At 62.4% G+C, this 14,640-nt stretch overlaps 2 protein-coding genes and 3 non-coding genes across 5 annotated transcripts; all 5 read right to left on the bottom strand.

Annotated features, from left to right (window-relative positions):
* Window positions 1-5,083: 5,083 nt before the first annotated feature.
* Window positions 5,084-5,202, bottom strand: LMJF_05_5SrRNA_01. The gene has a single exon (XR_002460058.1). It is a non-coding gene; the product is annotated as a 5S(M5) ribosomal RNA (ribosomal RNA).
* Window positions 5,203-5,260: 58 nt separating this feature from the next.
* On the bottom strand, window positions 5,261-5,332 carry LMJF_05_TRNAARG_01. The gene has a single exon. It is a non-coding gene; the product is annotated as a tRNA-Arg (tRNA).
* A 109-nt stretch (window positions 5,333-5,441) lies between these two features.
* Window positions 5,442-5,700, bottom strand: LMJF_05_SRP_RNA_01. Its single transcript, XR_002460059.1, has one exon.
* An 873-nt stretch (window positions 5,701-6,573) lies between these two features.
* Window positions 6,574-8,613, bottom strand: LMJF_05_0960 (putative dipeptidyl-peptidase III; the record flags this gene model as incomplete). Its single annotated transcript, XM_001687521.1, has 1 exon — window positions 6,574-8,613. The coding sequence occupies one exon, from the start codon at window positions 8,611-8,613 to the stop codon at window positions 6,574-6,576; it is 2,040 nt and encodes a 679-aa protein (XP_001687573.1).
* A 1,192-nt stretch (window positions 8,614-9,805) lies between these two features.
* LMJF_05_0950 (putative glutaminyl cyclase) lies at window positions 9,806-12,529 on the bottom strand (the record flags this gene model as incomplete). The annotated part of the gene is made up of 1 exon (XM_001687520.1): window positions 9,806-12,529. One exon carries the CDS (start codon window positions 12,527-12,529, stop codon window positions 9,806-9,808), a length of 2,724 nt encoding a protein of 907 aa, XP_001687572.1.
* Between the last annotated feature and the right edge of the window lie 2,111 nt (window positions 12,530-14,640).

Raw genomic sequence — 14,640 nt, 5'->3', positions numbered from 1 at the left:
CCGTTTTTGTGATGTTTGGATTTTTTCTTTGCTTCCCTGCGCGTTCGGCCTGGAAAGCTGATCGGCTTTAGGGGCGCAAAATCCCACGGCCAAACGCCGGCCCTTTTCATGCGCGCCAATGAAAGGTGGCGCCCGCTTGTGTGTTGCCGCTTGGGCCGTTTGGCGGCGCCATTTTGCGAGGCGGGACCCGCCTGACCTTTGCGATGCCAAGCGGGATCCGTTGTGGCGTTTTTTTGCGCTCGGGCGCGGTCTGTGCGACGGTGCCCGCGTGGTAACACACGCTTTTTTTCGTGCGTCGATAAAAAGTCTTCTGGCCGCCCCGCGGCGGTTGTTAACCTGAGGCTTTTGAAAGAAAAGCAGACCGGGCAATTGGGGGGGGGGGCGCCCGGTGGAAAGGGGGGCGGCGGGCTTTGGGCCGCGTGCTTTTGGGCGCAGGGGTCTTTTGCGACACACCACGCCGACAACCCAGTTTTCGGACAAGGACACGCGCGGCACGGCGACCCCCCCCCCAAACCGAACGGCCCTTCCCCCACGGGAACGGCGACGCCAGGCAAAAGGCAAAGCGGATCCTTCGCCGTGCGTCTTCGAATTTGCAAGGTTAATCAAAAGAGGAAGCGCCCCGCCGCCAACCCCCCTTGGGGATGACCCCATGCCGCGGCCCCCCCGAAACCCCCTTTGTCCCCGCCAGGCCCCCCCCCCACGCTATTTTTGAAAAATGTGGACAGGCACGGCCGGGCGCTGGCGAACCCGGTCGGGAATCGCCCGTTCTTTTCCGCGGTGGTGGGGAGTAGTTGCCGACAGGCGAGCCGCGCGGCCCAGCTTCTGGGTTGTCTGCCTCGCCCCGGTGCATTTGGATTTGTCGGCCCAAAAGACGGCAACGTCTTGCGCAACAAAACGGCAATGCGTCGCCCCCAAAATGCCCCTTCGGTTCTGGCCGAGATCGCCAACGGCGCCCCGGCGACAGTTGTCGCGGGTACAAACCCGGGTGGCCTCACCCACGGTCTTTTTCAGCCGCCGGGCGCGCGCGGGGGGGGGGGGGCAGAATTGCCCACCGAACCGCCCACATGGAAGCGAGGCGCGCCAAGTGAAAAACACCGGTTCGGGGGCAAGATCGTGGGTGTGGGGCTGGGCCTCGCACCTGGGTTGGCGTTTTGGAAAGGTGTGCGGTGCGACCGCGGACGACGAAATTGATCCCGGCCGGTGGCTGCGCGTGGGTCGTGGTAAGGCGTTATCCTGTGGCACGTGCCCATCGGGCCGCCTGCCCAAAAGGGCCCCAGCCGCCTCTGGGTTTCGAAAACGGCGATTTTTAGTGGAACACGAAGCCCCAAATCGCCAAACTTTTTCAACGTTGTGTGCCGGCACCTGTTTAAAGCTACGGTGTCAGCGCCGTGGGGCTGTGCGCCCCAGCCCGCCAAGGCAAGCGCCAACGAGCCGACCAAGAAGCAGCCAAAAAAAATGCGCGACACGCCAAAGACCCCCCGCCGCCAGTTGGGTGGGTTTTCCCTCTCCCCACCGCGCCTTCTCTGTGTTTTGCGTGTGTGTTTGGGGGGGGGGAAGGCAAAAGGAAGCGCTTCTGGAAAAGCACCCCGGGTTAGCCACGGGCACCGACCACCGACACCGCCAAGAGATTTGAAACCTCTTCAGAGGGGTTTCGGGGGTTTCCGAAACTATAGAATCGCACCTTTCCCAGTACTCAGGAGCCCAAAGCGTGTGGTTTGATAATGTTTATACTGCTTCTAAAGGCTGTCTGGCCTCACAAATATCCCGCCCACTACCGGCTCGTTGCGCTGACGGAAAACATTTACATGATCACCGGAAAAATGGTTGCCAGACGATTTCGGTCAAGCATCGTGTCCGGGATGAGCCGCCGAGACACATACCCCAGCTCGCCTCGGCCATCCCCAGGACCCTTGTCGCACGTGGCGTTGCGCAACCTTGCGGCGAACGGGGGGGGTGCGGAAGCGGGCGCGGCCCTCGCCGACCGCAAGCGCCTTTCACACGGCAGGGCGCGCCCGCGTCAATAAAATGTCCCGGTTGTGGCAGGTGGGCTCGTGGCTGATCTGCTGGGCTGCGGGCTTCCTTTGCAGCTGCGTCTTCTGCGTGGTGGCGCAGGATTTGTATTTTGGCACTGCCCGCTCGAACCGCGAAGTCACCCATGGATGTGTCCTCGCTGTGCCGTTTTTCGCTGTCGGGAGCACCCTTCCCCCAAGTGGGTGGCCTAGGGCTCCTCAAGGGGTTGGGCGCGCCTTTTTTCGCCGGCAGCAGCGCCGGCCTTGGGAAAGGCCCAAGTACGCGGACGATCAAACACATCCCCTGGTCGACCCCCGGCGCCGCTGTGAGGTGGTTGCGCGCGCTTCACGGATCCAGGATCCCTGAAAACCCATCGCGTCTGGTTTTGGCTAACGGGGTGTGGCCGGCTTATGTTTGCTGTGGGCGGGGGCGCCGCCACCGAGGGCTGGCGCCACGGGCCTCCGGGGATTATGGTCCGGTCCCTTTGCGGCGCTGGCTCCGGTGTCGGCCGCACCCTGGGCGCTTGCGCCTTTGGCGGCCACGCGCCATGGCGGTGCCTTCCTGGGGATCCAAGGGGGGCCCAATGCGCCCTTGCCGCCCAGCCTTCCTTCAAAATTGTCTCCGAAATGGTGTTGTGGCCTGGTGGCTCGCGGCGGCGTTCTCGACGCACGGCCGCCCTGAACGGTTCTGGTGCAATGCTGCTGGTTTTGTGGTTGTGGTTGTGCCCCGCGCACGGCGTGTAGACTTGCTTTGAAAAGTTATTTGAAGCGGATGGGGAATGCAGTATCGCCACGATGCGTGCGGCGCGGCTTGGTTACTGCCCTGGGGGGGGGTGCGGTCTGTGAGCTCGCTTCGCGAATTTTTTCCCCCGCCCACAAGGTCCGCGAGTGCTTTGGCGCCGCCACACCTTCTATTCTACCAGTGGCGGGTTTGGAACCCCCCACGCCGTTGCTTCGTTGCGGCCCTCGGGGCGAACCTTTCCCCACCTGATCCTGCCAGGCGGTCTTTTTTTTCAGCCACCCAGCCGGCGTGGGCTGCTCCAAAAACCAAGCGCGCATAGCGGGGTTGCGCGGGGCCGGCTGCGTGCTCTGGGCCGGTGGCGCTGTGAATGTGGGGGCCGGCTGGGGCTGGGCCGCGGCTCTGGGGCGCCATTGCGTGCGGGTGTAGGGGGGGGTTCGTCGCCGGGGGGGCTGCGTCACCCCCCAGGGAAGACCCTCGTCTTCCCCCGAAGCACCCCCATTTGCGTGTGGCGGAAGACTTGCATACCCTCTCCTCCCTCTTTTGGGGCCCCGGTGCCTGCCCGAAGGTGGTTGTGGGCGGTTTTCTGCGATGAATCTTGGTGCGTAACTCTCGCTTCTCCAAACGAAAGGTGTGGCTTTTCCAGTCTGTCTTCGGCCACGGGAACATCGCAGAGCGCCACCGTGTCGGCAAACTCAGGACAAAAACGGGCCCTTGTTTCCCTCAGAATGCGCCGGCCTTGTTTCCTCCATGTGGCGCCTGTTGGTCCGCCCGGGCCTTGTGGTGCTACAAGATTCTCGTGCGCAGCGCAGGCTTTTTATTGGTTGGCGTCCGTTTTTCCAAGCGCGTCTAAAGCTTGCGGGCCGCAAGGGGATGGCGGCGCGGCCGTCCCGCTGTGGCGCGCGGCGGTGCTTCGGGTGGCTTCGCTGCCTTGTCCGGCATGGTGGGGGCGTGCCCTGTCGCTGGTGCCTGCTTGGGGCCGTCTTTTTCCCTGCGGCCGCTGTCCCCGGGCCGCTACTCCCGGGCCGCCGCCCGCCCGCCCAAAAGCCCCCCCCCCCGCGGCCATGGTCCTTGCCGCCGATCCCAGCCACCAGCGGGGCTTCTCTTGCCGCGTCCTGCTTCCTGGCGGCCGCTTCCAACACTGCAAACGCTTTCGCGGATCCCTGCCCAGCCCCGCACGTCCGCCAGGCCCGGCCTCCACCACCTCCCGTGTTTTTGCCCAGCCGGGGGCCCCCTTTGGTGCCTACTGCCGCCCACTGCCTTTTAGGTTCGGCTCTGCCCATTGCGGCCCCGTTTTCCACGGACCCCAGGCGTATGCTCTACCCTGCCTTTGGAGTTTCTACACTCAGGGCTCCCATTTGGGTGCACCACAGGGGTCCCCGCCCACGCCTGCCGGCAGCTGGCGGTGGGGTTGGCCAAGCCCCGGCCGGTCACTGTGCCACCAGGATAAACTTACGCCATGCCCCCCCCCCTCCCGTCGCCCCTGTGCCCAACAAGGCGCCAAGGCCTTCAGGGCGCACCGGTGCACAAAACATGTTCTTATTTTCCACGACCACCACTTGCCCTGCACCTGCGGACCCCGCGCCGGTAGTCATAGCCGCGCCACCGCGCGCCCCGGGCTGTCATGCCACGTTTTGGGGCACCATTGACGGCATCACGGGGGCATCTTTTTAAAGGTGGTGCGAGGTTTCTAAGGCGCCCCGCCGAAAAAAAAAACGCAACCAGGCCCTATATGCGCTAACACCTTCGCCGGGCCTGCTCTGTTCACGGCGCGCCTCGCCCGCATCCCGCGGGTCGGTGATCTTGCAAAAGCCGCGCCGCGGGTGCATGGACGGCCGCTGGGGGGAGTCCCCCGAGCGTCTGCGGTGTTTCCCGGGTCTGGGGGAACAACTTCGTCACGGAATTGCCGACGCTAGTGCTGCAAAGGTCGTCCTCGCCGCCCCCCACTCCAAGTTTCTCCGCGAGCCGTTTGGACTGCCCGACCCGTCCCCCCCCCCTCCCAACGAGGCACCCGACCCGTCTCTCTCTGCCATTTTTGCGTGCTGCCGAAAGGCGCCTCCCCCCTATTGTTTCGAGGTTATGCGTTGCCTCGGCTTTGTGCCCCGGCCAGCCAGATGGGGAGCGGTTGCCGGCGGAAGGAGCACGCGAGCCATTGGAGAGAAGCTTCCGCGCACAGGGGGGCTGTGTTGCCGCCAAAGGCGGGACCCCCGGATAGCGTTTCTGCGCGGACGCGCGCCAGAAGAGCTCGCGCATGGGGCGTCAAAGGGTCATGGGTGGGTGTGCCTCGCTGCCTGTGGCGCGCTCGAGGGGGTCACCCTCGGAGGGGGAAAAAGAAGGAGTACGGCACTCAGGGTTCCCGAGTCATCACTGACCTCAGTACTAACTGAGCCTGTGAGTGCTTAACTTCACAAATCGGACGGGATATGGTGTTTTCACTCAAGTGTGGTCGTACTCAAAAACGCAACCACCGAGGGATCCAGGCGGCCCTTGTTTTTCTGAGCTGACGAAAAAACATCCGTGACAGGATTCGAACCTGCAACCCTCTGATCCGTAGTCAGATGCTCTTCCATTGAGCCACACGGACTTGGTGGTGGTAGGATGGACGTAGACGATATAATAAAGCTGGAAAGACAACTCTCTGAACAAGAGATTTCTTCCGTCCACACGACGTAGCGTCAGGTAAGCCGGAGCTCTGCTCTGTAACCTTCGGGGGCTAACCAGGCTTAGCGGGGAGGACGTGGACCAGCGAGGGTGATTTGCTGCGTTGACGTGGTGCTCTGCTTGGCTGTGTGTCGGTGTGGCTTGCCCCCCTGCAGAGGGTGGCGCGGGTCCGCCGTTGAAGCGAGGGAACCGGGTCAGGCCGGAAACGGAGCAGCCCACCCCACGCACGTCCGCCGTTGCAGAATCACACCGCGGAGCATGTCCGCACTTGAGCCCCACGCTTCGTCGCGAAGCCTTTTTTCCGAATGCGCGGCTTTTCGCCCGTGTCCGCGTGGTGCGGTGCGGTGAGGGGGGGGGCAGACGCACGAAAGAGAGATTCATCATGGGCGACAAGTCCCCCCGGCCCACGCCCACGTGCACAATGCGTTGCAGCACTTGCGCGCTACGTCGACAAGGCGTAACAGATCAGGTCAAGGGGGAGGGGAGGGGAGGGGAGGGGGGGGGGTCAGGTTAGGAGGCGAAATGGAAGAACATGGAGACTCAAGGTGTGACACGGCGTGACCTGAGCGCAGCCAGCAGTAGCGACGATGTGCATAAGGGGAGGGAGAGGAGGAGGAGGAGGGGGGGGGGAGGTGCCCCTTCCTGTCGAGCGTGCGCGCACCATGGCTTCACAATACTTAGCACTTTTTCATCAGCCCGCGTACACGTGTGTGCATGCGCCTCTGTGCATTCCTCTCATCTCGCGTGAGTGTTACCACATCTGTTTCAGCGCACCATGATCAAACGGCAGCAGCAGAAATGCGAGACGGAGAGAGGACGTGCATGCACGCTCACAGCAACCCCTCCACATCAAGAGTGACACCGCGAGGTAGATCCATGGTAGCGCGCAAGCGAAGGAGGCGTTCCATCAAACACAAACTAAAGGAAACGATAAGGCGCGTGGGTGCGCTTGCTTTCACGTGTGCGTATGGAGGGGGGAAGGAGGAGGGGGGAGAGAGACGTGGTAGTCCATGCATGCATTTACCATCGTACCATCATAGCCCAAGAGAAACACAAAGCATGCCAGCAAACGGCTATGCATATATAAATGTAGTGTGTGAGTGTGCATGGGTGTATGTTTCCACTACTGTCCTGTCCCCGGTTGCCCGATGCGGGAGGACGCTCCTACAGCGGGATCTCGCGGTGTCGGGTAACGAAGGATTCCACGACCCCTTCTACCGATCCGGCAAACTCCAGCACCTCCACCGTATCCCCGCTGATGAAGGTGTGCGGCTGGACGTACTGCTTGCGCGGCTTGCGGCGCGCCATGATGATGTCGCGGTAGTGCACGTACTGGTCGCTCACGACCGTCATGTTCTCGAAGTAGGCGCTGCCGCGCTTCGCGTCGGCCGTCGCCTTGTTGACATTGAGGTTCACCAGCAGGTCCCCAATCGCCTGGCGCCCGTCTGTGGCGATGCGCTCGCGGTCGAGTGTGATGAGGACGCCCTCCTTGGCGTTCTCGGTGATCTGCACAATCGGGTTCGGTGCACGCGCCAGCGCCTGGAGAATGCAGAAACGCGCCCGCATGTGAGCCTGGCGCCACTGCTGCTTCTCCGGTGTGTAGAACTCGAGCCCGACCAGGCCGGCGCGCACCATGTTCAGCCAGCAGACATAGATGACGTCCTGCTGCTCCTTCGCTGTCTGGATGTTGAAGATCTCCAGCAGCTCCGGCAGCAAGCAGAGGTACAGCGATACCGCCTCAGCGCGGCACTCCTCGTACGAGCTGCCAAGGCCGCCAAACACGCTCGAATACGTGTCGCCGGGCTTGTACCACGTGGCGACGGGCTTGCCACTGAGTGGGTCCACCGTTTTCTCGTCAAAGTTGAAGGTGCCGTCGCTGTTCTCCGACAGCAGCTTGCCTGTGCCGTGGCCCAGCAGCTCGTGGATGCCGACGTTCACCGAGGTCGCGGCGAGAATGCTCGCCTTGTACAGCTCCCAGTCCGCTTCTGTGATGTAGTTGAGCTTGTCCTTGAAGGTCATCGCGCTCACCACGTTGGACAGGTACACGTTCTTGAAGCCAACGGTCTGGCGAATGTCGTCGTAGTTGGGGATGTTGATGCCGGCCGGAATGCCACTGCTCGCGAAGCCCAGGACGTCAAGGCTGGTGAAGTCCGGGCTGGAGAAGACGTCCTTCTCGAACGCCTTGCCCCACGGCAGCTGAGCAATGAACTTCTCACCCTGTGCCACCAGTGCGCCGTACATCTTCGACTGCTCCTTGTTCACCACCGCCACGAAGCCCTCCCACTCCGCACGCACGCCGGAGGGGTCGCGGTACGACTCGATGAAGCCAATGTTCGTCTCCACCGTCGGCCCCACATCCCTCACCCACTCCTTCTGGCTCTCCTTGTGCGCCTCCACGTCGCCATACTGGAAGTGCTCGATGTAGTGGTTCAACATACGCACCTCCGTCTCGTTCTCCGCGTACGGCTGCGCCTTGCGCAGCTCTGCGACGACGCGGGCCATCTCCTCCTTGTAGTCGCCATAGTAAATTGCAATGGTGCGGCCGTTGAACTTCTCCGCCGGCACCGTCCTCTCCGTCGCCGCCGCGACGCGGATGACGAGGGAGCCGTCTTCCTCCTTGAACACGCGTGTGTTGACGCCGTCCATCTTCTTCGATGCCAGGAAGTCGTTCGCGACAGCGGCGTCTTCGCGGGTGACGTTGGGGCTGTAGTACCGCGTAAGCCCTTTGGGAGGGAAGTCCAGCGTCAGCTTGTCGTCGTCCAGGTTGTAGATGGCGTCCAGCAGCTGCGCATCCACCGCCGGAGACCCGTCCGCGCTCGCCACGATCTTCGCAAAGCGCTCCTTCGGAATCGATGGGACAAACTTGGTGTCGCCGAAGGAGATGTAGTTGCCCATGTTCGAGTAGACCATCGCGAAGTATTCCAGGAACTGGTCCACCTCATCGGGGTCGACGCCGGCGTTGACGCTGTTCGCCTTGAAGGTGTCCAGCGGCTGCGCACTGAGCACCTTGAAGAAGAGACGCAGGAGCGGCAGAGACTCGGGGCTCAGCTGCTCGGCCACCACCGGGGCGCCGCACCAACCCGCCGCCATCATGTGATGGGCGTAGTGGCGTTGCTTCGGGGTCAGGTCCTTGAAGGCGTTGGCGATGGATAGGATGCAATAAGGTACCGCGCGAGGGGTAATGTAAAGCGTGTTGTGCGACATCTTGCGTCACAGGAGCACAAGCACGGGATCTGTCGGAGGGGTTGGGGTTAGGGGGGTTACGGTGATGGAACGGCGATCAAGATGGGGAAGAGGAGGAGGGGGGGGGGCAAAGACCGAGCGGCGTCCGGAGAGCAAAATAATGAGAGGCAGAAGAACGAGCTGTGGACTCGCGATGCCCGCAGGTGCGTGTGATGGTGCGGCACCCCACACAGACACACGCGCCATGTGTGTGAGGAGAGGAAGAATGAGAGGGAGGGGGAGGGGAGGGGGTGATTGCAGGACCATGTAAAGGTTTTGTGTGTGTGTGTGTGTGCCAGCAGGCAGAAGCGTGTGCTGCTTTTGTTGCTCTTCTTTCCCACGCGCTCCTTCTCTGCTACTCGACACGCAGTCGGATTCAACTCTACCCCCCCCCTCCGCCGACCTGCGCCCAGCAAACCACCGCGTGGCGCGAGGCGGCCGCCGGCACGCGTTACAACTATGTGCCGAATCAGCCATCTGAGCACGGCCTCGGCCCCCTACCAGACCCCGCCCACCTCCCGCTTAGCAGGTCACTGCCTGGTGTGCCTCTCGGAGTGGCTCCGCCCTCTCCACCCTGCTGGTACTGAGGACCGGATGGGATGCACTCGAGTCGCATCTGATACTCTCTCTACCCATCATCCGGATGGCCCAAACGCGTTCACTGTTGCGAGTCCCCCTCTCCCCGTCATGAGGGATGCAGAAAAGGGGAGAAGGCAAAAGATATGGTGTCGTGCAAGTGCGGCCACAGACACACACACACACACACACAGACACACACACACACACACACACACACACGTGCGAAGCGACACGACGGCGGTGGAAGACGAAATACGAAGGTCGACGTTGCATCTCCTTGATACACGCGCGCACGTGTAGCGGATCATGCTGGCGGTGAATTCATGAGACACGGCGGAGCCGCGTGGGAGGGAGGGGAGGGGAGGTGCATGACGGGAGGGAAAACAAGACAACCAAAACGCGAGTCACCACTAGAAGAGCGCGCGATGACACGCACACGCACAACAGCTGTGAGGCAGCATTGACATGTATATGCGACGACGTGCGACCGGTCCTATTGCCACGGGCGTGAAGTCCCTCGCATGCTTCCCCTTCTCCCCTTGCGCACACGCGAACCTCTCACCATTCCTCGCCGCTTCCACCTCTTGTATCTGCCTCATTCTTTACGCGTCCAGTAGTCGCCCAGCTCTAGTACCGTAGACCATAACAGCCCTGCCAGGTCCGTCGACGTTCCATCGTGCACGTTGCTGCCGTTGTCGTTCGCCGTGTGCCATGACTTGGGGAACGGGATGGGAATAAGATGCAGCACCCGCTGCGTGTCCAGCCAGTGCTTGTGGTCATCATCAGCGACGAAGACGTCTCGGTTGCGGCGCAGGTCCTCCTGTTGAGAAGGAGAGAAGAAGATGTTGTGGTTGATGGTGTTCAGGTAACGTTCCGCATCGAAGCTGCTCTCGGCGGCAATCTCCCGGTCCAGCCGGTCGTATACCCGCAGCTGATCAAAGTTTTCCACGAACCTGACATCGTGGGTGGTGCGAGCGACGCTATGCAGCGTGAGCATCTCGTGCGGCGAACCGTACATCAGCCACGACCGCGGGAGTGACGCCACTGACGGGCGCGATGCGTTGTTTGCCAGCAGGCGTCGCGTGTAGGCAGCGTTGAGGGATGCGACTGCTTCATGTGGTGAGGGGCCGAGGAGGCGGAGAAAGGGGTCTGCCTTCTCGCGCGCCTCCGCCGGCGGCAATGCGGTGGCCTCGTCGTACCGCCACAGGAGCTCCGCGGAGATTGCCGAGCTGTGCTGCATTGCTCGATGGCGAAGCTCCCACTCGCGCTGCGATAGCCCCGCGTAGAAGATGCCGCTCTGCGTCGGGTACATATTCCTGAACGTCGTCCCTGCCGGGCCCATGAGGTCGTAGAGAGCGAAGAGGTCGACCGAGTCGTAGAGGGACTGCGGGCCGTCAGTGTGGCGCGACCGCATCACGGAGGGGGTGCTGCGCCACCGCTGCGCTAGGTGCCGCGACCCATACGTGTTGTCGTCCCCGGACCAGTGCTTGTACGCCTCCTCGCCGTCGAAGAGGATGACGGAGATGATGGGCAGGTGCTGCACCCAGTCCAGCCACGTGCGCACGTCTACCTCCACCTTTGTCGGATGGTTTCGTATACCCGCCGCTACAAAGTTCTGCTGCTCACCGCCGATGCTGTAGGGGCGCGCGAAGAAGTACTGGTACAGGAGCGCATGATGGGCTGGTGAGAGGAGTGACGCCAGCCGCTCTCTCACTTCAGCCTCCGTCGTGGCGTTGCGGAACGTGCTCGTGAGCCCGGGAACGGCGGCGGATGCGTCGCCGCCCACTACGCCAGACCGCTCAGCCTTGTACGACTCCGTCAACGCCTCCGCCACATCCGTCAAAACGGCGATGTTCTTGATGGTCCGCAGGAGGAACACCACCGGCATGGCGGAGTCGCAGGCGGCGAGGAAGGGGATGTCTGCGAAGTACTTCGAGTCCCAGTGCGCGGCAAGCACGGCGTGCTTCACGGGCTGTTGCGTCGCCGGTTCGGCGGCCGGCGCGGACAGACTCGGCTTCAGCGGCACCCGCGCCCCCTTCGCATCCGGGGACAGGACGACCCGCGTGCCGGGCACCCCGCGCACCAGCGCAGGGCGAGGGTTAAACGGGACGCCGTCCTGTGCCCACTGCAGGAAGTTCTCCTGTGTGTAGACGGTCTCTCCTGTCATGTCGGCCGGGTGGTATTCAGCTTCGAGTACGTCCTTGCGATCATCAGCGCGGGTGCGCCGGCGGTTTGGCACGCCGCCGACGAACTCGTCGAGTGCATCCTTCGCGCCAGTTGCTGCCGCTGATGCGGCTGCGGCCTGCTTGCGACGGAACTGCAACCCACCGGGGAACTGAAAGACGAGGTTCTGCATCTCGACACGCGAGCTGCCATCGATGCGTATTGGAATATCGGCCGTGAAGTTGTCCCAGCTCAGAGACCATCGCCACCCCGGTTCACGGCCCGCAACATCGTCTTGCGGCGCGGCAGCCAGATGCGGTGCATCTGGCCACGAGGCGGCTGCTTTCTCCAGCAGTTCCTTCCCACGCGGGCTGAGGTGTGGCGGTGCTGGGTGGTAGGCGTGCCGTGCAGCGTCGTACCGTCGACGTCCGAGTCCTTCATCGACTAAGTGATGGAGAAGGGCGTCGCGCTTCGTGCCTCCAACTCGAGGGCCATGGCGCAGAATCGCGTCCATCGCCGCGCGGTAGTGCTGCCTCTGCTGCGCTGGTGGGTAGAGAAAGGCGAGGCTGTCGAAGAGGTCAGCGTCTGCGTCGCCGCCGTCGACAGCGTCCCAGGCATGCGCCGTCAGTACATCCTCTGCAACATCCACCGCCGTGGCCGACGCCGCCGCGCGCCTGCCGTGCTCAAACCACGACTCCAAGGCCCTCTTCGTTAGTCGCGGTAGGGTGCGGCGCTCGACCTCCCAGTAGGTAGGGCGGAAGCCGTTCTCTTTCCACTTCCGAACCACCGCTTCCTCCCGCTGCCGGATAACGGCGACGTCGACGGGGTCTTCGGCCCAAGGGTCGTGCACACCCACCTCTGGTGGCACCCGAGGCGCGTGCGTCGACTGCACCGCGGCAGGCTCGAGTGGGGTGTTGCTGCGGTTGCTCTTCCAGGTGAGACACACCAGAAGACCGATGAGGAAGATGAGGGTGGTGATGAGACAGAGCAGGATGCCCATGAGGATGCGCCTCGTGCGGCTCGTCGCGTGAACGCTCTTCCATCGCAGGGGAAGACAGGGTAGGCACCGCTTCAGCAGGCTGCACCAAAACGCAGATTCGCCCCTGCGGGCCAGCCTGCGGCCCCGCCGCCGAGCCGCCAGAGATTGATGTTGCATCAGAAAAGAAAAGGCAGTGCTTCTACGGCGTGTCACCTTCGTCGTTGAGAAGCGCGCACACCCTCTCCGTATGTCTGCGCGTGCGTGAATGAGTATTTCCCGCCCTCGCTAGCGTGAGGTCAGACAGAGAGGAGGAGGGAGGGAGGAGATCGTTAGTGGGGGGGGAGGAGGGAGGCACACTCCATCCTATTCTCTCACTTGCTGTGGGTGACGCCACCAGACGTGTTGAACGTCGCCCGGTAGGGGGCGGGGGGGGGCGGACGGCTGTATCGCACTCTCACGGAACGGCTCTTCTCGATGTAGTCGACCAGCGTGCAGGGTCCACCCTCCCGTATCCATTATGCCTCACCCGGTGGCTGACACGATGGGGAGGGAGGGAGGGTGGTGGTGGTGGCGGGTCGTCAGGGACTGACCTGAGCAAGCAGACAAGACAGCAAAAATGGTTACCATCCACCCCAACGTAAGAAGGGAGGCGAGAGGAATGAGAGCAACACACACACTGCACACACACACACACACACACACACGCATTGCATGTATGTATGCATATATACCCGTGCGCTGCGGCGGGGAGCCGCCCGACAGAAACAGCGAAGGCCCGCACGAGGAGAGACAAGACGCTATCGAGCCTCGCGGCTGGAGTGTGCAAGCGAAAACACCTGAAGAGAAGAGCCGGAAGTGGACGCGCGCCTGACACCCCCCCCTCTCACCCCAACATAGAACAGGAGCCCATCCACTCGCTGGACACCACCGCGCCAACACCGGTGTTGTGCTCTTCCAGGGGGTGGGTGGGGCGGGCGCTGGTCTCGCTTACTAGCCGCAGAAGAGGAGGAGAATGAGGGAGGAGAAGAGAGGCGAGACGCGTCACCCTTTCACCGTTCCTAGGTATGCCTGTGCTGTAATGCCATGTGTAATAAAGGAAAAGAAGCACATGGAACGAGGGGAGAGGGAGGAGGGGGGGGGCATTCATGCTCCCGCCGCACGGCTCGAGAGAGAGAGAGAGAGAGACACTACATGGGAATTGACGGAGGCGCGAGACGGAGAGAGGACGTGCATGCACGCTCACAGCAACCCCTCCACATCAAGAGTGACACCGCGAGGTAGATCCATGGTAGCGCGCAAGCGAAGGAGGCGTTCCATCAAACACAAACTAAAGGAAACGATAAGGCGCGTGGGTGCGCTTGCTTTCACGTGTGCGTATGGAGGGGGGAAGGAGGAGGGGGGAGAGAGACGGGACGGAGATCGGGGGCCGCCCAAGTCGCCTGCGAAGGCGTGGAAAGTGCGACCAAGAACCGGTAGCGTAGTGGTGTGAAGCCGTGCACGAGGCAGCAAAGCAGAGCAGCGAGAGAAGGGCAATGATCATGTGCATGAGTGTGGATGTGTGTTTGAGCGACGAGAAATAGGGGGAAGAGGGAGGGGAGAGAGGGAGCCCAAGAAGGAGGTGAATGGGGGTGGGTGGGTGGGTGGGAGGGAACACAAGAGAGAAGCTTGCGCGGGCTGGTGAGGTGAGCGGCCAGAATTGATCTGGCGTGGCAAGGGCACTCACATACGCACACATACATCCGTGCAGAAGCAAGAGCCACGCCCAACGAGGAAGTTGCTGGCGTCTCGTCACTGCTGCGAGTGCTGCGGATGGGGCGTGTGCCCCCCCTCCCCCCCCGCTCTCTTTCTCTTTCTCTCTCACTCCTCATTTTTAGGCATCGCGCACTGTCCATCGCCTTGTACATATGCGCTGGACAAACTTCAGCTGTGTTCATCCTTTACGCGTGGGCGCGCATGCACGGCGCGTGTGTGTGTGTCTTGTTGCTGAGTCGCCTCCTTATACATCAAGTAGGTGGTGGTGAGCGGTTGGGTGGGTGGGGAACCGAAGGACACACACACACACACACACACACGAAAAGGGCGGCACGGAAGATGACGGAGGCGTGCGTGTGGTTCGTCACGGGGGTATGGGCGTAGGTCGAGCGCAGTGGTGCCGTCCTTGTTGCCCCACTGCGGTCATGACCAGTGGTCGGTTGACCTCCCCCGCTTAACTGTACATGAGAACAATGAGCGAGCAAGCACACGAAAGGAAAGGCGTTACCACCATCGTCCATCTGAGTGTGTGTGCG

The sequence above is a fragment of the Leishmania major genome, chromosome 5 (genome assembly GCF_000002725.2).
Source record: "Leishmania major strain Friedlin complete genome, chromosome 5".
Lineage (NCBI taxonomy): Eukaryota > Euglenozoa > Kinetoplastea > Trypanosomatida > Trypanosomatidae > Leishmania > Leishmania major.
This window is presented reverse-complemented; position numbering and strand designations above follow the sequence as displayed.